At 52.8% G+C, this 23,647-nt stretch overlaps 1 protein-coding gene across 2 annotated transcripts; it reads right to left on the reverse strand.

The window, feature by feature from the left end:
- Positions 1-1,181: 1,181 nt before the first annotated feature.
- ADPGK (ADP dependent glucokinase) lies at positions 1,182-15,905 on the reverse strand. 2 transcript variants are annotated; one of them, XM_054387804.1, is made up of 7 exons: positions 15,691-15,905; positions 11,623-11,848; positions 9,888-9,950; positions 9,074-9,194; positions 7,011-7,207; positions 4,771-4,869; positions 1,182-2,254 (listed from the first exon to the last, which is right to left on the reverse strand). In XM_054387804.1, the coding sequence occupies exons 1-7, from the start codon at positions 15,903-15,905 to the stop codon at positions 1,706-1,708; spliced, it is 1,470 nt and encodes a 489-aa protein (XP_054243779.1). In that variant the 3' UTR covers positions 1,182-1,705. The 2 variants fall into 2 exon arrangements, with proteins under 2 accessions (XP_054243779.1, XP_054243778.1); XM_054387803.1 differs by having other exon boundaries at positions 1,182-2,257.
- Positions 15,906-23,647: the final 7,742 nt, after the last annotated feature.

A 23,647-nucleotide genomic window follows, 5' to 3' on the forward strand; every position in this document is an offset into this window, starting at 1 on the left:
CTGACAGGAGTCTTTAATTCATTTTTTTTTCTGTAGGAAGACTAAAGCAGAACTCCAAGTCCTGTGCTACAATTTATCTGTACTAATAAAAAAAAAATCATCTGGACAGAAATGCTTCAACTCCCAGACACAATGCTGGGAGCCAGCAGAAGCTGAGGATGGGATGAGCTGCAGGGGAACACAGCAGAAGGCTTTGCTCAGAGGGAAAGCAGCAGTTGAATACACACTGACAGGCAGCACTGTGTGCTAAGTACAGGTTACAGCAGCTGCCAATTGTCATCCTCCCAGGGCATTCAGGGAGGCATTTCCCAACAGCAGAACCTCACTGACAGCGTTACTGAAAGGGATCACTGCAGCCTAAGTGACAGGGACCCTCCTCACCTCCCTTCAGGTGCAAAGAGTGACCCTAAAGCAACCTCCTCCAAATCCTAGAGCAGCACTGACTGCACTGAATCCACTGCTCCTGACAAAGTGAGTCTAATCCCCATGCAGATATGCCTGAATATCCTGGAAGAGACAAAATCATGCTGGAAAGAGACAAAAAATAAAATATGCCGGTGGCACTATGAAGAGGGAAAGAAAAAAAATCTAAGCAAAACATTTAACAAGGACACACAGTTCTACTTTTTTAATGTCAGAGGCTGTCCAGAGCAAAGAAGCTTTCAGTGACCTAGTCAAAGATAAAAAGAAAACAAAACAACAAAAAAACCCCAAACCCTAAAAATATCTCATCCAGTCTCACCTGGAAAATGCTGCTGCACATTTGGGATCTTCTCTAGCTTATGAACCTTTCTGAATGGAGGGCAGAAAATTGCACAGCCATCCTCAAACAACAAGAGAGACTCCAGCCCCCAGATCTGAGCACCCACCGTGGGCAAAGGGCCCCTCAGCTGTGAGCCCCTCTGCTGCAGCTCTTGGTCTTCAGCACGCAGCAAGCAGAGGGAGAGGTTTGTGGTTTAGCTAGCAAGAAAATAAAGCTGTCTCCCTAATACAACCCCTGATTACCTTCACTTCTAGCTGCCCAGAAACTGAAGTTACTTGGGCTCAGTTGAATGCCCTAAGTCCCAGAGAGACCCCAGATAATCCAAGTGTCAAGTAGGTCACAGTGTGCATCACATTTTGGGGTTCTGGCTCCCTCCAGTGCTGGGGGGGGGGGGGGAGGGGGGGCACCGAGGCTGAGAGGTAATTTTTCATCAGTAAAAGGTTTCATCACCCATCATCACACCAAGCAAGCAGAAGGGTCACCTCTTGCCACATACCAACGTGCTAGGATGAGATAATATTGTTGATTTATCAGAGGAGAGACAGAGCTGAGTGCTGCTGAGCTCCCCCTGGGATCCCTGGCAGGGAATTCTCCTGCCTGCTGCTGTCTCCCAGGGCTGGCAGACACACAGCCCCTTCAGAGTTACAACCAGCAAACCCAGGCCAAGCAGGGGCTGGTGATGTTCCTCTCCCTCCCAGCATCCTTAGACAAAGCTAAGCCACTTCTCACATTCTGCACCTAAAAGTGAAGCCCTGGGCCCCTTGCCCAGGCAACTGGAATGCGTCTGACAGCTGATCCCTGGAGTTACTCTTTGACTCTTTCCCAGTCCCAGCCAGAGAACACAGCACACCCTGGTTCTGCTCAGTGCCACCACTGGCTGCAATCCCAGTCCCTGCTGATTGGACACCACACACAGTGGAGAAGGAGGAGGCTCTCAGGCTTCTATTGAGGATAGGCTTCGGAGTAGAGCAGTCCCTCTGCCGAGATAGCGTCCCCCAGGCCCACGGTCCGCACGGGGTCCCTGCAGACCAGCACGGGGGTGAAATGGAAGGAGATGCCCTCTCTGTGCCAGCGCACCACCGGCTCGTCGGGGTTCAGAGACACTCTGGCAGGGGCCTCCAGCTGGGAGGTCACAAACTCCAGGGGAGCCTTCAGAAAGACTCTGCTGGCGTCGATGGTCTCGGTGGCGCAGGCCTGCGTCCCCGCGGCTCTGGCCCCAGCGGCCACGGCGGCAGCCTGGTTGCCCCAGTAGCCGTCCACCGTGGCCAGGATGTGGTAGGCCAGGGTGTGGAAGTGGACTCGGGTGAGGTCGGAGGCCCTGCGCGCCGCCCGGCCCTGCTCCTTCAGCAGCCAGAAGAGGATGTCGCTGACCACGCCCACGTCCGGCACGCCGCGCCAGGAGCCCAGCGAGGCGTGGGGCCCCGAGGCGGCCTGCGTCAGGAACAGCAGCTCCTGCTCGTTCAGCCCGAGGGAGTTCACCAGCGGAAGCACCTGCTAACGGCAACACGGAGACAGCATCAGGCCCCGGGCTGCCACAGCGCTCTGCAGAGGGGCCTGGGTAGGTTGGATCCGTGGGCAGCAGTACCAGGAGGAGCTCCAGCAAGGCCGAGTGCCAGGCCCTGCACTTGGGGCACAACAACCCCAAGCAGTGCTGCAGGCTTGGGGCAGCGTGGCTGGAAAGCTGCTGGCAGAAAGGGAGCTGGGGGTGCTGATGGCCAAGCAGCTGAAGAGGAGCCAGCAGTGTGCCCAGGTGGCCAAGAAAGCCAAAGGCATCCTGGCTGGGATCAGCAATGCTGTGTCCAGCAGGAGCAGGGAGGGGATTGTCATGGAAGCACAGAAACATTCAGGTTGGTAAAGAGCCTCAGGATGACCAAGTGCAACCCAGAACCCTACTCTGCAAGCCTCACTCCTGAACCATAGCCCCAGGCACCACATCCAAAGGACCACATCCAGGGTTGGTGACTCCACCACCTCCCTGGGCGCCTGTTCCAATCCCTGACCCCTCTGACTGGGAACAAATTCTTCCTACTGTGCAGTCTAACCCTGCCCTGCTGCAGCTTGAGGCCATCCCCTCTTGTTCTGTAGCTAATTACCTGTGATTGTCCTCTTGTACCAGCTCTGGGGAGGCCACACCTGGAGTGTTGTGCCCAATTTTGGACACCTCAAAACAAGAGAGATGTGGAGGTGCTGGAGCCAGGGCAGAGGAGGGCAAGGAAGCTGGGAAGGGCCTGGAGAACAAATCTGAGAAAGAGCAACTGAAGGAGCTGGGGAGGGTTAGCTGGAGAAGAGGAGGCTGAGGGGAGACCTCATTGCTGTCTACAACTCCCTGCAAGGAGGCTGTGGAGAGGTTGGTGCTGGTCTCTTCTGACAGGGAATTAGTGACAGAACAAGAGGGAATGGCCTCAAGCTGCAGCAGGGCAGGGGTAGGCTGGACAGGAGGAAGAATTTGTTCACAGTGAGAGTGGTCAGGGACTGGAATGTGCTGCTCAGAGAGGTGGTGGAGTCCCCAAGCCTGAAGGTGTTTAAAGGAGGTTAGGATGTGGTGCTTGGGGCTATGGTTTAGGGGTGACCCTTGCAGAGTAGGGTTCTGGATTGGACTTGGTGACCCTGAGGCACTTTTCCAACCTGAATGTTTCTGTGATTCCTCATTCAGGGGATGAGCTTTACAGGGCTGTGTTCCTGGCCCCATTGCCAGCATGCTCAGCAGAAGGGAGCACCCTGATTCCTGGAGAGATGAAGGCCAGAAGCTTCCCAGTTGTACAAGAATTACTTGGCCAATAAAACTTCAGCCCAGGAGTGCACACTCAGCTTGTGCAATCCAGTCACACTCTAGGGAGTAACAAAACATCAGATCCATGTGAAACACAGCACTGAGATTCACAGATTGCATCAGGTTTGAAGGGACCCTCAAAGGTCCTCTTGTCCACCCCTCCTGCAGTCAGCAGGGACACCTCCAACTACAGCAGGCTGCTCAGGGCCACATCAAGTCTGATTTTTAACATCTCCAGGGACAGGGCCTGTGTCAAGCTAAACAACCAACCATGGATGCTGCAGGAAAGAAATTCTGCAAAGAAATCAATATTTTTTTCAACTGTAAACTCAGCTCAAATCCAAATCTGGTTCTTTCTAGAAGTCTCCCAGCCTGCTAAGTCTGAATCAGCCAAAGGAACCTCCACCTGTGGAACTGTGAGTACTGGAAGCTCCAGGAGTGGGCCTGTGGGAACATCACAAGGCTCAACAAGGCCAAGGGCTGAGTCCTGCACCTGGGTCTGGGCAACCCTTGGTATTGATCCATAGAATCATAGAATGGTCCAGGCTGGAAGGGACCTCCAAAGCTCATCCAGTCCAACCCCCTGCACTCAGCAGGCACATCCCCAACCAGATCAGGTTGCCCAGGGCCTTGTCAAGCCTCACCTTGAATGAGGCCCCAGGGATAGGGCCTCAACCATCTCCCTGGGCAACCTGTTTCAGTGTTCCACCACCCTCCTGGTGCAGAACTTGTTCCTAACATCCAATCTAAATCTGCTCTGCTCTAATTTGAAGCCTTGTCACTGCAGGCCTCTGCAAAGAGTCCCTCTCCATCCTTCCTGTAGCCCCCTTCAGGCAGGTGGCTTAATTAGGTCTTCCCAGAGCCTCCTCTTCTCCAGGCTGAACACCCCCAGCTCCCTCAGCCTGTCCTTGTAGCAGAGCTGCTCCAACCCCCTGAGCATTCTCATCCAACCCCCTCTGCAGTAAGCAGGCTGAGGATGAAGAGCTGAACAGCAGCCCTGGGGAGAGGGACTTGGGGGTGCTGGTGTGCGAAAAGCTGGGCACAAGCCAGCACTGTGCACTGCCAGCTGTGCCCTGTGCTGATGCCCAGCAGCATGGGCAGCCGGGGCAGGGAGGGGATTCTGCCCCTCTGCCCCTAACGCTGAGTTGTCATTTGTGCCCTCATCTGCCAGGCTGCGCAGTGAGAGTCTGGAGAGAAGGGAGCTGGTAACAGGAGCATGTCCTTTCATTTTCCTTACCTGATGCACGATGTTGCTCATGAAGTCCTGGTCAGTCATGCTGGCCAGCTCCAGGTGTATGGGAATGTCAGTCGGGATATCGGAGATGGAGGCCACAGCCTGCAGGGATGAAGGAATATCAAACCACCCACCCAGCCCAAACCACTCTGCATTCACAAACACAGAGGACAAAGGGCTTTGACTCAGGGATGCACCTCCTGTGACCTTCCTGTGCATGGATTTAAGCATAAACTACTCCTAGTTCACAGAATCACAGAATGGGAGGGGTTGGAAGGGACCTCTCGACATCATCCAGTCCAACCCCCCTGCCTGAGCAGGGTCACCTGAAGCAGATCACACAGGAACACAGCCAGGTAGGCCTTGAAAGTCTCCTGAGAGGGAGACTCCACCACCTCTCTCGGCAGCCTGCTCCAAGGCCACCTTTCAAAGTGCCTTCTCATGTGTAGATGGAACTTCCATGTTCAGGTTTTTGCCCATTACCTCCTGTCCTGTCACTGGGGACCACTGAGAAGAGCCTGGCCCCACCTTCCTGACACCCACCCCTTAGGTACTGTGAGCATTCACAGGCTCCCCCCTCAGCCTCCTCTTCCCCAGGCTCACCAGCCCCAGCTCAGCCTCCCCTCAGATGAGAGATGCTCCAGGCCCCTCAGCACCTTAGTGGCCCTGCAGTGGACTCTCTCCAGCCATTCTTTGTCCTTCCTCAGCTGGGGAGCCCAGAACTGAACAAACTGCTCCAGTTCTCAGAATCCCAGAGCAGGCAGATGGGATCTAGCCCTCATCTGCACCCAACTCAGCACTTCTCTGCTGGAGTCATTCAGACACCTCACAGACCTGCAGCAGCTGTAGGACAGCTGACCCTAGAGCAGGAAAACAGAAAGCAAAGGGGAAAAGGCTGGTGGGCTGCAGTGGGAAGGGGGCAAAGATCTGTAAAGAAAAAGGAGACTTTTGGTGCAAGTCCTTTGGGCTCAGCTGAGGAAGCTGCCTCTTGGATTATCTAGCACAGCTGCTGCTTAAGAATGCAAGTTGTGATGAAACCCTTGATCATCTCAGCATCTGTGATCCAACAAGTGTCACTTAGCCACTGGAGAAGCTCCAGTTACCATGTCAGCATCCTCCAGGCAGACAACCAGACCACTTTTTTTTTCCCTCTAGACAACCCACTGAACCCAAGCAACAGCAGTGTCACAGGATCAGACTTGTGCCACTTCTGCAGCTCACTTGCTTCTTTTGGTAGGCAATACCTTTTGCCCCCTCCCTGGAGGTGTTCAAAGCCAGACTGGATGAGGCCTTGAGCAGCCAAGTCTACTTGAGAGGTGTCCTTGCCCACAGCAAGGAGGTTGGAGTAGATGATCTCTGAGGTCCCTTCCAACCTAAGGCATTCTATGAATACTGATGAGATTTGTGGGAGAGCTGAGGACACAGCCTGCTTCCAAATTCAGTCATGGGCAACCAAGACTTTGTCAAGAAGCATTTGTTGAAATGGAAATTAAGGAGATCATAGAATCATTGAGGTTGGAAAAGACCTCCAAGATCATCAGGTCCAACTATCAACCCAACACCACCATAGCCATCAAACCATGTCTACATGTTTTCTGAACACCTCTAGGGATGGTGACTCTTAGCACCTCCCTGGGCAGCCTGTTCCAGGCCTTGACCACTCTTTCAGTACAGAAATTTTCCCTGATGTCCAACCTAAACTTACCCTGAGCACAATTTGAGGCCATTTCCTCTTGTGCTATCACTTGTTACTTGAGAAAAGAGACAAACACCCACTGGGTTCTGGCCTGCTCCTGCTCAGCACACTTCAAGAGGGCTCCACAGGGACAGTGCCAGGCTCAGAATCATGGATTTGTTTCAATTGGAACAGACCTCTAAGATCATCCAGTCCAACCAGCAACCCAACAGCACCATGGCCACTAAACCATGGCCCCAGGTGCCACATCCAATGTTTGTTGAACACCTCCAGGGGTGGGGAATATACCACCTCCCTGGGCAGCCTCTTCCAATCCCTCACCACTCTGCAGCAAAGACATTTTCCCAATCCCCAAACTAAACCTGCTCTGGCACAATTTCAGGCCATCTCCTTCTATTACCCTAGAGTAGGGAGCAGAGCCCAACCCCCACCTCACTGCAGCCTCCTCCCAGGGAGCTGTGGAGAGCAATGAGGTCTGCCCTGAGCCTCCTCTTCTCCACAGTAAACACCCCCAGGCCCCTCAGCCGCTGGTATTGGAGTATCTTACCTCCAGGAGCCGTCTGTGCCGCATCTCCTTGCTCTGCCCTTCCATCATGTGAAGTCCTGAGAGCACCACAAGGTCTGGCTGAAACTCATCCAGGCTGGACACAAAGACCTCCAGCATGTTCAAGGCGCCGTTGGATAGGTCGTGGGAGAAGATGAAGCGGTTGGCGTTGGGTGCTCTCACTTGTCCCCACTCTTCCCCTAGGGGCAAACAAATGGAAGCAACGGGACTCAAGAAGCAGATCCAACCACATGGCTGAAGATCCCCCACTTGAGGATAGCCTGCTGGAAGCCAAAGGCACAGATGCCCAGGAAGAGCTGAGGTGGGAATCGTTGCTCTGTCTCTCCCTTGCTCTCTTCATCCCCTCCCTCTGCCTCCTGCAGACGGTGTCTGCTCAGAGGGAACACTCAGAGCCTCTTTGCTTGGCTCTGCCAGCTGTGGGATGGTTCCATCAGCTGTCTTTGTTTAGTTTGCAATGTGGTGCCACAGCCAGCTCAGGCCAAAGGTTTGGGGCATTTGCAGGATATGTAGAGAGAGGGGAGAGCTTCCCCTTCTGCCAACCACCACCTCTTAGCTCGACCCAAGCTCTGTCATGAGGATTCACAGAATGAGTTGGGTTGGAAGGGACCTTCAAGTTTTAACCCCCTGCCATGGGCAGGGACACCTCCCACCAGCCCAGCTTGCTCAAGGCCTCATCCAACCTGGCCTGGAACATCTCCAGGGAGGGGGCATCCACAACCTCCCTGGGCAGCCTGTCCACTTGTGTTCTACAGGCTATGGTGAACAAGGACACAGAACTGAAGGGAAGCCAAGACAGCAGTGTAACCCAGTACAGCAAAATACAGGAATGACCTGGGACACAAGAGGAAAAAGCTTCAGAAGACTTTTACATGTCTGGTCACCTACCACAGCTCCCTGAAGCACATGGACTCACCAGAGGAGCCCACTGCCAGCCTCCAGTACTGACCATTTACACAGTCACAAAACTGTCAGGGTTGGAAGGGACCTCAAGGAGCAGCCAGTTCCAACCCCCCTGCCATGGGCAGGGACACCTCACACCACAGCAGGTTGCTCACAGCCACCTCCAGCCTGGCTGCAAAAACCTCCAGGGATGAGGCTTCCACCACCTCCCTGGGCAACCTCTGCCAGTCTCTCACCACCCTCATGGGGAAGAATTTCTTCCTAACATCCAATCTGAATCTCCCCAATTCTAGTTTTGCTCCATTCCCCCCAGTCCTATCATTCCCTGACACCCTCAAAAGTCCCTCCCCAGCTTTCTTGGAGCCCCCTTCAGATCCTGGAAGGCCACAAGAAGGTCTCCTCAGAGCCTTCTCTTCTCCAGACAGCACAACCCCAACTCTCTCAGTCTGTCTCCAGAGCAGAGCAGCTCCAGCCCTCTGCTCATCCTTCCAGCACCTCCAGAGCCTTCCTGGAACAGAGGCTCCAGCACTGGACCCAGAGCTCCAGGTGTGGTCTCAGCAGAGTGGAGCAGAGGGGCAGAATCCCCTCCCTGGCCCTGCTGGCCACACTTCTCTTGCTGCAGTCCAGGCTCTGCTTGGCTCTCTGGGCTGCAAGTGCTCACTGCTGGCTCCTGCTGAGCTTCTCGTCCCCCAGCATCCCCCAAGGCCTTTTCTTCAGTCCTTCTGGAATTCACCCAATCAAACCCAGCACCTTCACAGACAGCAGCATTTGTTTGGGGCTCCAAACAAAATCAGTGCTCAGCAGTAGCTAAAGAACAAGGGCCAAGAGGGTGGTGCCAGAGTCTTGTCAGCAGTATCCGGGGACAGGACAAGAGGCAATGGACACAAACTGGAACCCAGGAGGTTCCATCAGAACAGGAGGAGAAACCTCTCTGCTGTGAGGGTGCTGGAGGCCTGGAGCTTGCTGCCCAGAGAGGTTGTGGAGCCTCCTTCTCTGGAGAGATTCCAAACCTACCTGGACATTGTGATCCTGGGCATCCTGCTCTAGGGGGACTGCACCAAGTATCTCCAGAGGTCCCTTCCAAACACTGCCATGCTGGGATTCAGGAATTCTGTTCTCATCTAACATTCAGCTTTGCAAGGTACCTGCTTGATACTCCAAGATGAGATGGAATTCATCTTTTTCCTGCAAGGATTCAGGAGGCACCACCACATTGTCATCAAGTAGTTCATGGAGTTTGGGGCCAACTGGGCCACAAAGAAGGATCTGAAGAAACAAGAAAACAAGAGAAAACAGCTGAGGTTTGCCTGTCACCATTTACAGTGCATCTAAGCATCATCTAGACAATTGATTAAAAATAAAATAATCCAACTGCTAAAACTCAGCTGTGCTCTTCAACTTGTAAGCCCAACCTTGTGTTCCACCACAGCCTAAGAAATAACTGCCACATCCCCCAAGAGTACAAGGAAGTCATGGAATCAGTAAGGGTGGAAAAGACCTCCAAGATCATCGAGTCCAACCTTCTACCCAACACCTCCATGACCACCAGACCATGCCTTAAAGTGCCATGGTCACAGGTTTCCCGAATACCTCTCCAGGAATGGTGACTCCAGCACCTCCCTGGGTAGCCTGTTCCAATCCCTGACCAGTACTGCAGCAAAAGAAATTGTTCCTAATCTCCAACCTCACCCTCCCCTGGTGCACCTTGAGGCCATTTCCTCTCATCCTGTCTTTAGTTACCTGGGAGAAGAGGCCAACTCCAGCTTCACTCCAACCTCCTTTCAGGTAGTAGTAGAGAGCAATGAGGTCTTCTCTCAGCCTCCTCTTCTTCAGGCTGAAGAACCCCAGTTCCCTCAGCCTCTCCTCCTAAGACCTGCTCTCCAAAGCCCTCAGCAGCTTTGTTGCCCTCAGTCCTGTGAGCCCAAGACAATGAGTAAGGTCACCTCTTGGGATGCCTACCTTCAGGTCTGGGTTTGTTGCCAGCTTCTGACCGATGAGAGCAGCGTTTCCTCCAACATAAAGCTGTGAAACAGACAGAGAGAGGCAGGGCTGGGTGTGGCTGTGCTTCCAGGGCTTTGTACATGCTCAGTCCTCAGCACAGGCTGAAAAGCTCCAGAGGTTGAAGCTCTTTAGAACAGAATCTGGCATCACAGCAGCTAAGAAAGCTTAGTGGGGCTGAAGGATTGGACAACTCGGGAGAGCTCCACAAGCTGAGCTTTTTCAAAGCTAAATATTCACCTTCAGGTGACAGCCCTGTAAAGATCCATGACTCCAGAACACAAGCAGCCCCTCCCTATGTGCAGCCTCTCTGTGCCAGTGGGGAACCGCTGGCTTTTTAGCAAAGCTAAATGATGTTAGCAATGGTTTTCAAACTGCACCAAGCCTTCCTCTAGTTAGAAATCAAAGTGACACCTGCTGCCTGCACCCACAGGATGTGAGTGGAGCCATGAAAGGTTCCTCAGGTGAGAAAGGACAAACTTTCAAGTAAGAAAACCCTGATGTCAGTCATGAAACCAAAGAATATAGATGTCAGGAGGCTCACAGGCACTCAGCAGTGCTTGAAAACAGGCTGCAGCTGATAATGAGGTGATTCCAGAAAGCCAATATAGCAAGCAAGTTATCAGAGTCTTGGCCAAGAGAAGGCATTTAGAGCTCTTCCTCACTTTGGGAAGCAGCTGGTGAACTGCAGAGAAGGTGGCATTAAGCAGTTTGTAGAGATTAGCTAACTGCCAAGCCAGGTATCCAGCTAGAAGAGGCAAAATGAGAGCAGCCAAGCTTTGCTCTTGGAAAGGGAGGCTTCAGGAAAGAATGACTTCATTTCTTATTGTCAGTCCAAGAGAACAGCCCCAGTACTGTGCTAAGTACCTGGAGCTGATCAGTGTTTACAGCTCCTAATGCTGGGATCTATTTCCTCACTTCCTGACACATTACAAGGTGTCAGAACCTCTTCTGCAGCACCAGCCCCATCTGGCTCCCATCTTACAGAGTGACAGTAGGTTGACATTGCAGCTTTGGGAACAAGCAGGGGATAGCCCATTTAGAGCCCTTCTGTTTGCAGCAGGTGCAGAGGTCCTTGGGAAGTCACAGACTCATAGAATGGTTTGGGTTGGAATGGACCTTTGAAGGTCATCTACTCCAATTCCCCTGCAGTCAGCAGGGACATCTTCAACTAGAGCAGGGTGCTCAGAGCCCCAAACAACCTGACCTGGAATGGTCACAGGAATAGAGTATCTACCACCACTCTGGGCGACCTTGGCCAAGGTCTCACCATCCTTACTGTCGAATTTCTTTCCAGACTGAATGTTCCTCTTTCGGTTCAAACCATCACCCCTTGTCCTGTCATAACAGGCCCTGCTCAAAAGTCTATCCCCAGCTTCCTGATCAGCTCCCTTGAGCACTGAAAGGCCACCAGAAGGTCTCCCTGGAGCCTTCTCTTCTGCAAGCTGAACAATCCCAACTGTCTCAGCCTGCCCTCCCACAGCAGGGTTCTAGCCCTCGCATCACTGTTGTGGCCACCTCTAGACCTGCTCAACAGGTCCATGTTTTTCCTGTGCTGAGGGGTCATGAACACACTCAAAGCTATAGCAGAAGTTTCTCTCTCCTAAGCACTCTCACTAGCCAGAGAACAGAAGCCACCAATGATGCAGAAGGTGAGCAGCCTGCTTCTCACAGCTGGCCCTGGGGGAAGCCATACCTGTGCCCCAGGGTGCTCGGAGGCCGTCCGAGCGATGTGCTGGAAGGACTCAGCGTCGCTGAAGAAGCGCTCAGCAGCTGCCCCCTTCTCCATGAAGTGAGCAAATGCTTCCTTCAGGTCCTGTTGGGAGTTCAAGACCAGGTGATTTCTGCCATCCCCAGGTTCCAGACCCAGCGCCTCCAGCAGCCTGACGCCGGACAGCACCACGTCCACGCAGGCATTGACGCTGCAAGAGAGGAGGAGAAGGCGGTGCTGGGAACGCGGTGCCAGGGCATCACCACACCTGCTGGTGGCAGCCCTCCTGCTGAAGGGGACAACTACCAGGCCAAAGGGAAAAAAACCAGCCCAAAGGCAGAGGAATTTCTGACATTCACCTCCTGGCGTGCTCTGCAGGGGAGATGGGGACCAGTCACCTTCTGCTGCAGCCAAACCAGAGCCTGAGCTGCGAGGGGCCAAGGGTGGCTGCCTGGGCTGCAGGATGTGCTGCACTTCAGTCACTGCTGTAGGCTGGCCCCAAAACATTCTGAGAGAGCTGTGTCCAGTTCTGGGGCCCTCAACATGAGAAGGACATGGAACTGCTGGAGAGGGTCCAGAGGAGGACACAAAGATGATCAGAGGGCTGGAGCCCCTCTCCTGTGGGGTCAGGCTGAGAGAGTTGGGGCTGCTCAGCCTGGAGAAGAGAAGGTTCCGGGGGCGGGAGCGTTACCCACAGCACCGGGGACGGGAGCGTTACCCACACCTGAGAGCTGCATTTCAATGTCTGAAGGGGACTCACAGAAAGGCTGAGGAGGGGCTGTTTAGAAGGGATTGGGAGTGATAGGAAAAGGGGCAATGATTTGAAACCGAAGCAGGGGAGATTTAGGTTGGACATCAGGATGAAGTTCTTCAGAATGAGAGTGGTGAAATACAGAAGTGGTTGCCCAGGGATGTGGTTGAGGCCCTACCCCTGTGAGACATTCAAGATCAGACTTGATGTGACCCTGTGCAGCCCGTTCTAATTGGAGGTGTCCCTGCTGAGTGCAAGGGGGTTGGACAAGATGGCTTTTGAGGGTCCCTCCCAATCCAATGCAAGCCGTGATTCTAACCCAAGAAAAGGCACAATAAGAATATCCTTTTATATTCTTAAAATAAAGCTTTCAAAAAACTCCATTTCAGGTTTAAAACCTAAACTGCAATTCAAGACTTCAAACAAAACCGGAAAGTATGCAAGTCTAGATCACCCTGGAGTGCCAACTGCTCCCAACAGCAGCCCAAATCAGGCACACAAATTCCCTCCAGGCAGGCTGGCTCTGTTTGGAGGAGTCAAGAGAGCAAGGTGTCAGCTCAAACACTGAAAGCCACCACTTCCAAAGGACCATCTCAGACTTCCAGAGATAGCAGCCTGCCTCCACTCAGCCAGTGGAAACAGGAGGCAGCAGTAAGAACCATTTCAGCAGATCCAGCCTTCAGGTTAAGTCTAACCTTTGGCTCAGATCTTGCAGTCCTCCTTTCCTATCCATCACCTCAAGCTAAACACAGTCTAATTCAGACTAGAGAACAGGAAAGTTTCTGGGCTGGAACCAGGCCCCTAGGAAGAAACTTGATGAGCACTTTTCTTTTTTGTACTCCTTGGTTTCAGAGAGATCCTGATCTCACAGCACGACAGAATGGGTTTGGGTTGGGAAGGACCTTCAAGATTATCCAGTTCCAACCCTCTGCCATGGGCAGGGACACCTCCCACCAGCCCAGCTTGCTCAAGGCCCCATTCAACCTGGCCTTGAAGACCTCTCCAGAGAGGGGGCATCCACAACCTCCCTGGGCAACCTGTTCCAGTGTCTCACCACCCTCATTAGAAAGAATTTCCTCCTAATCTCCAGTCTCAATCTCCCCTCTTCCAGCTTCAAACGATTGCCCCTCATCCTGTCACTCCATGCCTTTGTAAAAGGCCCCTCCCCACTTTTCTTGCAGGCCCTTTGCAGGTACTCAAAGGCTGCTCTAAGGTCTCCCTGGAGCCTTCTCCTGGCTGAACAGCCTCAACTCTCCCAGACTGTCCCCATAGGGGAGGTTCTCCAGCCCTCTGATCATTTTGGTGGTCTCCTCTGGACCCTCTCCAGCAGCTCCAGGTCCTTCCTGTACTGGGGGCCCCAGAGCTGGAGGCAGTGCTGCTGGTGGGGTCTCAGAGCAGAGCAGAGGGGCAGAATCCCCTCCCTGTGCTGCTCTCTCCCTGCTCTGGATGCAACTCAGCACACAGCTGCCTGCTGGGCTGCCAGGGACCATTGCTGGCTCAGGAACCAAATACTTAACTGAGATCACTCCACCAGTGCTGAGGCATCTTCTAGAACTGCTGTCAACCTCAGTTTGTGTCCCTGTGCCCCAGGCTGCACTGACAGGGATCCAAACGATCCAGAAAGCTTTTCCAGGATCATAGAATCATAGAATTGTCAGGGCTGGAAGGGACCTCAAGAATCATCCAGCTCCAACCCCCTGCCATGGGCAGGGACACCTCACACTACATCAGGTTGCTCAGAGCCCCATCCAGCCTGGCCTTACAAACCTCCAAGATCTCTGCCTTGCCTCTTGTCTATCCACACCGTGCTCCAGACAGTGATGCCTGGGTGTCAGCATGAACCCATGTTAGCTCCCTCCTTTGGCAGTGACCTTTCATGCATGACTTGGGCTGCACCACACACAAGAAAGGGCATGAAAAACCCTTATGCTTTTCAGTGCAGAAAGTAGGAAGCTCAGAAATCCTGGGTACCAGGCATCATGGCATACACAAAGGAGAGAAATCCTCCTCATGCAGCAGAACCAAGACAAGCTCACACCCAAGCAGCCCCAAACTCAGTGCAGCTAAAGGTCACCAATGTTATATTTTAATGACTCATTATAAATGAAGGGAACAGGAATCAAGCAATGATGCCTTCAAGTGAGACACCTCCAATCATGTCCCAAATGTCTGTCCTCTCCCTCCCTGCCATTCCTCTGCTGACACATTTATATTCAGTTGGAAAAGACCTCTAAGGTCATCCAGTCCAACCATCAATCTAACACCACCATGGCCACTAAACTATGTCCCCAAGTGCCATGGCCACATATTTCATGAACACCTCCAGGGATGGGGACTCCACCATCTCCCTGGGCAGCCGGTTCCAGTCTCTGGAGCCTTCCTTTCTCCAGACTGAATACACCCAACACTCTTACTCTGGCCTTACGGCAGAGGTGTTCCAGTCTTAGATCATTTTGTGGCTTCCTCTGACCCTGCTCCAACAGGGCCCTGTCTGTGCTGTGCTGAGGACTCCAGAGCTGCCCTAGCACTGCAGGGGGTGTCTCAGCAGAGCACAGCAGAGGGGCAGAATCCCCTCCCTGCCCCTGCTGCTGGAGACCAGCCCAGGGTTGGTTCTGGCCTGTGAGCTCATGCCCAGCTTTTCACCCACCAAAGAGATCCACAGAGACATCTCTCTTGTACCTGTTTATTCCTGGACTGTGCTCCCCAGTTGCCACCTTCCCAGGGCTGGGCCAGCAGCTCCAAGTGCCTCATGTAATTTGTTTTACAGGCAAGCCAGCTGGGGATAAGATCTCCAGAGGCAGGCTTGCCAATCAGGTCTGAACCATGCAGCACATAAACTTAAATCACCAGCACAAGAGTTTTCTGCACCATTAATCCCCTCAGCCAAGGCCTACTTCTGCCATGCAGTAGGTGGGTGCCAGTGGCTGTCTTGAGAAAATGCCCTTGCCTGGGAAACCACAGGTCTGCAGAATTAACAGAGAGTGCCCAGGGTGCGCCCAGCTGCCTCGGTGTGAGGTCTTCCAGCATGGCAGGGATGACCTGAGAGGAAGCCTCTACCCCTGCTTGCCTGGCAGCTGCCCACCTCTGCTAGGCACCGCAGCCTCCTGTGACCAGCTTCGAACCTCAGAGCGATTCAGGGAAACCGATGGCTGCAGGCAGGAGCGGCTGGGGAGAGGGGCGACCTGGACCCATCTATGCCCGGACCCATCCACGCCCAAGCCTGCCCACAGCTATGCAGCGCTCCCGCCCCGCCGCCAGGGGCGCTCTGGCCCTGCCCCGCCACGCGCGCCCGGCACACCTACCCGACGGCGACGCGCGCCCATCCGCGGGCCGGGCGGACGATCGCCGCCTGCCAGGCCGCCACCATACGGGCCTCAAGGGAGCGGGCACGGCGCAGCCCTCCCAGCAGCGAGGCGGAGAGGTGCCGCAGCGCCGAGGGGGACAGCTCAGGGCCCAGTAGGCAGAGGTAGCCCAGCGCCAGGGCCAGCAGGCCCACGCACACCGACCGCTGCCACATCGCGGTGCGGCCGCTCCGGCCCCTCCTCCGCCGGCCACGTCTGAGGTGGGGCGCGAGCTGCCAGGGCCTTCCTTACGCCACCTCCGTAACGCCCCGCCCCCGCCCGCCGCCCGTTGTCGTAAAGGCGTTTCGGGAATCGAGGCGGGCCCTACGCAAACGGCGCGGCCTCTTCCTCCAGCGCAATCTACGTATCTCCGCCTGCGTAACTGAGGTACGGGAATGAGGCGGGTAGGCGGGTGCGCGTGCAGCGGCGGCGCTGGCGCTTCGTGAGGGGAAATGGCGGGAAGCGCAGCAGCCTCAGGGCTGCCTTCGGGATCCTGCGGACAGACTGGCCTGGGAGAGCAGCAGCCTCAGGGCTGCCTTCGGGTCTCCTGCGGACAGACTGGCCTGGGAGAGCAGCAGCCTCAGGGCTGCCTTCGGGATCCTGTGGAGAGACTGGCCTGGGAGAGCCGGGCACTTGGGCAGTGGGAAGCCAGTGCCAGGGCGAGGAGCCTGTAGGGAGCACTGCACTGGTGCTGCTGCAGGCCGGGCCTGGCCCTCACAGTGTTACCAGTGCTGCTGTGTTACCAGTGCCCCACAACGTGTCTGGGCATGTTGTGTCTGAACATTGTACTGCTTTGCCTTCCTCACCCTTGGCTTTCTCCTGATACTTGCCCCTTTCCTCTCAGCTGTGTTGCTCAGCTCTTTGGGGGTCTGTTGTGTTTAGTTCTCTTCAAACCTGTCACTGCTGTACCTCAGTTTCTCTGCCCCTTCTCACATCAGTGGCTCTGCCTAAAGAGCTCCTGTTCAGTAAACCAGTTGTTGACCTGAGCTCATCACTGGCTGGGGTGTGTATTTTTCTCCCTCCATTCAGTAGCTTCTGTTTTTGGCCTCAGTGCCCTCTCCAGGGTGAGGTAACTGCATCAGATCTGCCTACGCGCCTGCTGAGGCAGCCTGTGCTGGGTGAAGTGGGAGAGAGCATCCTTGGCTGGCTGGCTGGTCCCATCACAGAGGTGGTGTAGCAAGTTGAAAGGGAGGCTTGCCTTTTTAATGAAAAGGAGCTTTTCTGGGCTTCTTTAGAAATCTTAGAAGCGTTTGCAGGAAGACTTGTGACAAATTCTGCAGGAGTTTGACAACTGCTCACCACACTGCGTTGGCTGAGGCAGCTGATAATTTTCTTATTCAGCTCTGTGTTGTGAGTGATTGTCATCTCCTTTGACAAAACAAACAGTAGAAATGGAGGTGGGGTAGCAGGAGGGGTTTAGTTGAATTTTTTTTTTCTTTTTTAGTATGCAGGGATTGGTATTCAGTCAACAGCTCATTGTGTCGGTGTGAGCTGAAATTCCCCCCCCACCAACAATAACCAGGCTAGCTCAGTCTGGAAGCAAATGAAAAGCTGTATTTACAAGCAGAGTCTAAAATCTACAGTGAAATGCAATGAATATGTACAAATATACAAAATTCACAACATTCACAAATATATACAATCAACAGAAAAGCACAACTGATCTCCCTTTGCTTCCCCCCAAGGGGACCCTCCCAAAGGGGCCTCCCTCTCCCAGGAGCTTCCCCCCCAGACCCCCCTGGACAGAGAAGCAGAGTTAGTTAAGCAGAAAGTTGTTAACTTAGCTGCCAAGGTCAGTGTGTTATCTTCAGCCAGAAGAGAAGAAGAAACAGCAGCCAGACAGCCCAGCAACTGCCCCCACTGCCGAACGCAGAATGTGCAGAATGCCTACTTTGTTTTGGGTAATAGTTCTTAAACATTTCTATCTATCCAATGGAAGTGTTTAGAACAATTGTTATTTTGCTTTCTTACACCCAATAGTGACTTATTTACATTCTTTCACTTTCTCTGTTCTGAACTTTGCAAGGAAAAATTAAAAAGACAGTTTCAAACCATCACACTCATCTACAGCAGACTTCATAACTGGCCTTTGGGTCGTTTGGCTGCCATTCAGGTTCTCTTTTGTTACTACTCCTTACCAAAACAAAACAACAACCCAACAACTCTTTTTTTTTTTTTCCTTCTGTTCTTGTGAAGTTGCTTTTCAGAGCCACTGAAGACCAAGGGTACAAAGGTGGGCAGGACAGGTGGGACAGCAATGTGCCCTTGTGGCCAAGACAGCCAGTAGGATCCTGGGGTGCAGCAAGAAAAGTGTGGCCAGCAGGGCTAGGGAGGTTCTCTTTCCCCTCTACTCTGTCCTGGTGAGACCACACCTGCAATACTGTGTCCAGTTTGGGGCTCCGCAGTTCAAGAGACCTGCTGGAGAGAGTCCAATGGAAAGCCATGAGGATGATTAGGGGACTTGAGCATCTCCTCTGTGGAGAGACACTGAGAGCCCTGGGGCTGTTTAGTCTGGAGAGGAGAAGATTGAGAGGGATCTGATCAATGTCTATCAATATCTGAGGAGTGGGTGTCAAGTGGAGGGGGCCAAGCTCTTTTTGGTGGTGTGCAGTGATAAGGCAAGGAACAGTGGGTACAAGCCTGAACATAGATTTCACCTCAAGGTGAAGAGAAACATCTTCACAGTGAGGATGACAGAGCATTGGAGCAGGCTGCTCAGAGAGGTTGTGGAGTCTTCTCTGGACACATTCAAAACCTGCTTGGATGCATTCTTGTGCAGGCTACCCTGGGTGACCCTGCTTTGGCAGGGGGGGTGGACTGGATGATCTCTGGAGGTCCCTTCTAAACTCTAATGTTCTCTGATACTGTGACAGGCAAGATGATTGGGACTGGAATTACAAGGGAAGGAGGGAGTAAGAGAAAGCCTCCTCACCTAGCAGCAGATGGTGTGCATGGGCACTGACTGATTTCCTGTTATGATAATGTGATGATCTTCTAAGAACAGACTCCTGAAATCAAGCTGGAGGCCTAGCCAGCCTTCCTGTTCTTTAAGAAATTCTTCAAACAGTTTTTCCTCCTCAAATAACTACCTGCTTAAGTACCTTGTGAAAGAGGTCCATACAGCCCACCAGAGCTGGCCTGCTAAAATGTAATCCCCCTTTTGCTTTGCTCAGGTGGTTTGTGGGGGTTTCTCAGCAGACTTTTTCATCTGAACAAATTTACTCTTTTTTTCTTTTTTTTACCTTTCCCCTTTGGTGCTGTTCCTGGTACCATTTGATCCTGGTACCATTTGTGTGATTACAAAACCTTGCCCGCTTCCACGCTGCTGAACTCCCCGGGGTACAGGCTCTTGTGGTTATTCACAGCCCTCCAGTTGGAGCAGGCCAGGCTGTGCTGGGTGAGAGCAGAGCAAACACCTGCCAGACCCCTTCACTGCAATCAGGTCGTCCCCCCTGGGGAGCAGCTGTATTTATAGCCTTGTCACAGAACATCATCATTAGACGTGCCCGAAGGGCAGGCACAACCCATAGTGTTGGCACAGCTTGGGGACTCCCTTATCAGCACTGTGTCAGCAGAGGGTTAGGCTGCCAGCAGATAACCTACCTAACACTGCAGGACCTTAGGGAATTAAGCCATGATTCCATTTTAGGATTGATTGGTTGTTCGTCTGGTGCTAATGCAGTGCACTGCCTTGTTGCCCTTAGGACTAAAGTTAGCTTTTTTTACTGCCAAAACTGGTACAAGTCCCACCTCAAAATGGAAGCTGTGCAGGAGGAGTCACAGAACGGTTTGGGTTGGAAGGAACCTTAGACATCATCCAGTTCCAACCCCCTGCCATGGGCAAGGACACCTCCCACCAGCCCTGATTGCTCAAGGCTTCCTCCATCCTGGCCTTGAACACCTCCAGGGAGGAGGCATCCACAACCTCCCTGGGCAACCTGTTCCAGTGTCTTGCCACCCTCACTGGAAAGAATTTCCTCCTAATCTCCAGTCTCCATATGCCCTCCTCAAGCTTCAATCCATTCCCCCTCATCCTGTCCCTGTCACCTTGTAAAAAGTCCCTCCCCAACTTTCCTGTAGCCCTCATTTGGAAGGCAGTTCTAAGGTCTTCCCAGAGCCATTTCTTATCCAGACTGAACAGCCTCAATTCTCTCAGCCTAGCCCCATAGGGGGAGGTTCTCCACCCCTTTGATGATCTTTGTGGCATCTTCTGGAGCCACTGCAGCAGTTCCATGTCCTTGTGCTGTGAGCCCCAGAACTGGAGGCAGTGCTGCAGATGGGGTCTTATCAGAGCAGAGGGGCAGAATCCCCTCCCTGTGCTGCTGCTCTCCCTGCTTTGGATGCAGCTCAGCACACAGCTGCCTGCTGGGCTGCCACCGACCGTTGCTGACTCATGGTGAGTGTTTTATCAACCAACAGCCCCAAGTCCTTCTCCTCCAAATGCACTCACTCATTGATCTCTGTAAACTGCTGGTGTTCAGTCTCCATGAACAATTTTGTCAGTGGATTTGTCAGCAAAGGTCATAGAAAAATCTGCTCTATGATCTTTATTCCTGCACACAAAAATAAAAGGTTTAGAAAAAAGGAGAGGGGTTCCCTTGGAGAAGCTGTTCAGTGAAGGGGCTAAAGAGGGATTTCTTCTGTCAGAATCACAGAATGGTAGGGGTTGGAAAGGACCTCCAGAACTTGAGTCCAACCCCCATGCCAGAGCAAGATCACCTAGGGTAGGTCACATAGGAACATGTCCAGACAGGTCTTGAAAGTCTCCAGAAAGGGGAGACTCCACAGCCGCTCTGGGCAGCCAGCTCCGGTGCTCCAGCAGACTTATAAGCCAGTGCAGATCTAGAGTTGCTTCACACAGTGAAATCAGAGGTGAAACAGTCAGCTGAGAACTGCAAACTACAACCCAGCTCCTTATTGTCTTCCCTTGAGCCACCCAGCACCCCATGGATTTTAGTTAGAGGTAATGGAGAGGGATGCAGGGCTGTTGGTTCATAGGAGTTGACTTGGACTGACTAATAGGTGTTAATTAAGTACATGAATAATGATGGAAAGAGCAGGCTGTGACTTTTGCTTCAGTGCTGTGTGTCATTTCACAGATCATGACATGTTTAAAGGCTTTTTCTCCTGGGAATGCTTTTATTAACAGCAGAGGAAGAGAAAGGTCAGTTAGTGGATTTTACAATGGAAAGAGTTAAATCCAAACTTGCTGTCAACAGTTTTCCTTTGTTCCTTTTCCCTGGTTATAGGAAGGCCTTTGTATAAGAAATCCTTTTCTTGACACTCTTTCATGGTATGAGCTTCTTGTGACTGGTGGGGGGGCAGTAGAGGGACAGTGGTTTCAATCAGTCTTCAGTTATTGGAAATGGAGCTTGTTCCCTTTGGCAAAAAAGGGGGGAAGAAAAGACTCTCTGCAGGAGGGGGACAAAAGACAGGTTTTCTCTGTTTGGAAAATGAGCTGTGGAAGGCTGCACACACAGCACATGCTCCCAGCAGCCACCCAGAGCTGACAGACCTTCCTGTGTGAGCTTTTTAATGACCTGGCTGAGTTTGCTTCTCTGACCACAGGCTGGGTTTGAGACATGGGGGGTTTGCCAGACTCTGGTTAGGCAGGAGGCAAGAGGAACAGGAATGAAGATGGGCAATAAGGGAGGAAACAGCAGGGAGAGGTGAAAGCCAAAGCTTCCAAAAGCAGCTATGAAGACCTGCATTGTCTTAGTCTGAACTTCCAAGCCTGAAGCAATTGCTTTTACTCCTTGTTAAGCTGAATTTACACTTTCAAGGGAACTCATTCCCTTTGACCTGCTTTGGCCAGCTCAAGCTGTAGGCCTGAGCACAGTGTGAGAAGGGGAGGAGGAGCTTTTCCCAAACTTTGAATTCCTTTGCTGTCTCTGTGACCTGGTCATGTGTGTGTGTAATGCCTGGAGTCCAGTCTTTAGCTGCATCTAATAAACACCAGCAGCAGTTCAAAAGAGACAGGGAACTACTGGAGAGAGTACAGCAGAGGCTACAAAGCTGCTGGGGGGCCTGGAGCATCTCTGTGAGGAGCAATGGCTGAGGGTACTGGGGCTGTTGAGCCTGGAGAAGAGCAACCTGAGAGGAGAGCTTCTCAATGCTCAGCAAGAGCTGAAGGCCTGTGAGAGGGCAAGAGGATGGAGCCAGACTCTTGTCAGTGGTGCCCAGGGACAGGGTGTGGTAGTTTTAGGCATAAACTGGAACCCAAGAGGTTCCGTTTGAACAAGAGGAGAAACTTTGGTGTGAGGGTGCTGGAGGCCTGGAGCAGGCTGCCCAGAGAGGTTGTGGAGTCTCCTCCTCTGGAAAGCTTCCAAACCCACCCGGACATTGTGATCCTGGGCAAGCTGCTGTGTGTGCCCTGCTTTAGCAGGGGGGCTGGACTGGATGATTTCCAGAGGTCTGGGATTTTGTGACCCTGGGGACAGGATTTGCCCTGCAGACACTGTTACCTCCTGTCCCATCCCACACTCCCATCATGTTACTGCCTCTCTCTGTGCTCCCCAGGCTTCATGGAGTCACTTGTTCAGGTTTTGTGTGCCTCACTCACCTACATCTCATCATGGCTTCACTGCTATCAAGCTTCTCCCTGAATCCCAGTCTCCTGGCTTTGATTCCCAGCCTAGTTTAGTCTCAAGTGGAAAGGCTTTGTGGTGGGAAAACTGTATCCCTCCATCTACATGAGATCAGCACCTACATTCCTGCTGCTTGACCTGTGGTAGTCAACAAGAGCAAGCAGCCAGACTCATGGAGGGCAGTGGTGGCTGTGGGTATGTCTTCCCTGGGGAGGAGTAGGGAAAAGCAGAAGGCAGGCTTTTTGGATGGATCCTAATAAAGGCTTGGAAAATTCAGGAGTTGTACTGAGCCATGCAGATCATAGAATGGTCCAGGCTGGAAGGGACCTCCAAAGGTCATCCAGTCTGACCTCCCTGCAGTCAGCAGGGACATCCTCAAATAGATCAGGTTGCCCAGGGCCCTGTCAAGCCTCATCTTGAATATCTCCAGGGAAAGGGCTTCAGCCACTTCCTTGCACAACTTGTTGCAGTGTTCTACCACCCTCATAGTGAAGGACTTCTTCCTGACATCCAATCTAAATCTGCCCTTCTAGTTTGAAGCCCTTGCCCCTCATCCTGTCCCTGCAGGCCTTTGCAAACAGTCTCTCTCCATCCTTCCTGTAGCCCCCTTCAGGTACTGGCAGGCTGCTATTAGATCTCCTCTTCTCCAGGCTGAACACCCCCAGCTCCCTCAGCCTGTCCTCATAGCAGAGCTGCTCCAACCCCCTGAGCATTTTCGTGGCCTCCTCTGGACCCTCTCCATCAGGTCCATGTCCTTCCTGTACTGAGTGCTCCAGACCTGTACACAGTATTTCAGGTGAGGTCTGAGCAGAGCAGATGAGCAGAGGAACTCTAATTAAAGACAGACTCTGTGTTGCTTGCAGAAGCTGGGCAGCTTCTGAGCTCTGCCAACATGTCTCAGCTCTGGGCTTCAGCACCCACTGCAGCTCTGCTCCAAGAGACATCCACACAGTTTGGCCAGCACAGCTCCATCTTGGATCTGCAGCATCTCATGCTGTTCCCATTCTGGGCCTTTTTGGAGCAGAAAAAGCCAACTGTCTGTGCCATAGAACTAATTTTCACTTGCCACCTAAGGGGATACCTAGAGTCTTTCATCTAGCGTTGGAAGAGGACGTGTGAATATCCAGCCCCCTGCTAAGTCCCCTAATTATGTAGTGATGTGTTAATAACAAACAGGCTTTCATGTCTTGGCAGCTGCAGAATGCTCCTCGGTAGTGTGCTGCTTCAGAAGCCGAGCTGAGGAAAGATGCTAGTCGCAGTTTAAATTACGTAATTACTATCAGCACAGTCTGTGCCCAGAAGCAGGGTGTAGAAGATGTGCCCAGTATGAA

The sequence above is a fragment of the Indicator indicator genome, chromosome 16 (genome assembly GCF_027791375.1).
Source record: "Indicator indicator isolate 239-I01 chromosome 16, UM_Iind_1.1, whole genome shotgun sequence".
Taxonomy (NCBI): Eukaryota; Metazoa; Chordata; class Aves; order Piciformes; family Indicatoridae; genus Indicator; species Indicator indicator.

What these genes read in the sequence shown, in the direction of transcription:
- ADPGK (XM_054387803.1), bottom strand. Translation starts at nt 15,905, where the DNA reads ATGTGGCAGCGGTCGGTGTGCGTGGGCCTGCTGGCCCTGGCGCTGGGC. An exon ending in CCGAGCACCCTGGGGCACAG is followed by an intron (nt 9,951 to 11,622) that starts GTATGGCTTCCC and finishes TCTGTTTCACAG; the next exon opens with CTTTATGTTGGAGGAAACGC. An exon ending in CAACAAACCCAGACCTGAAG is followed by an intron (nt 9,195 to 9,887) that starts GTAGGCATCCCA and finishes TTGTTTCTTCAG; the next exon opens with ATCCTTCTTTGTGGCCCAGT.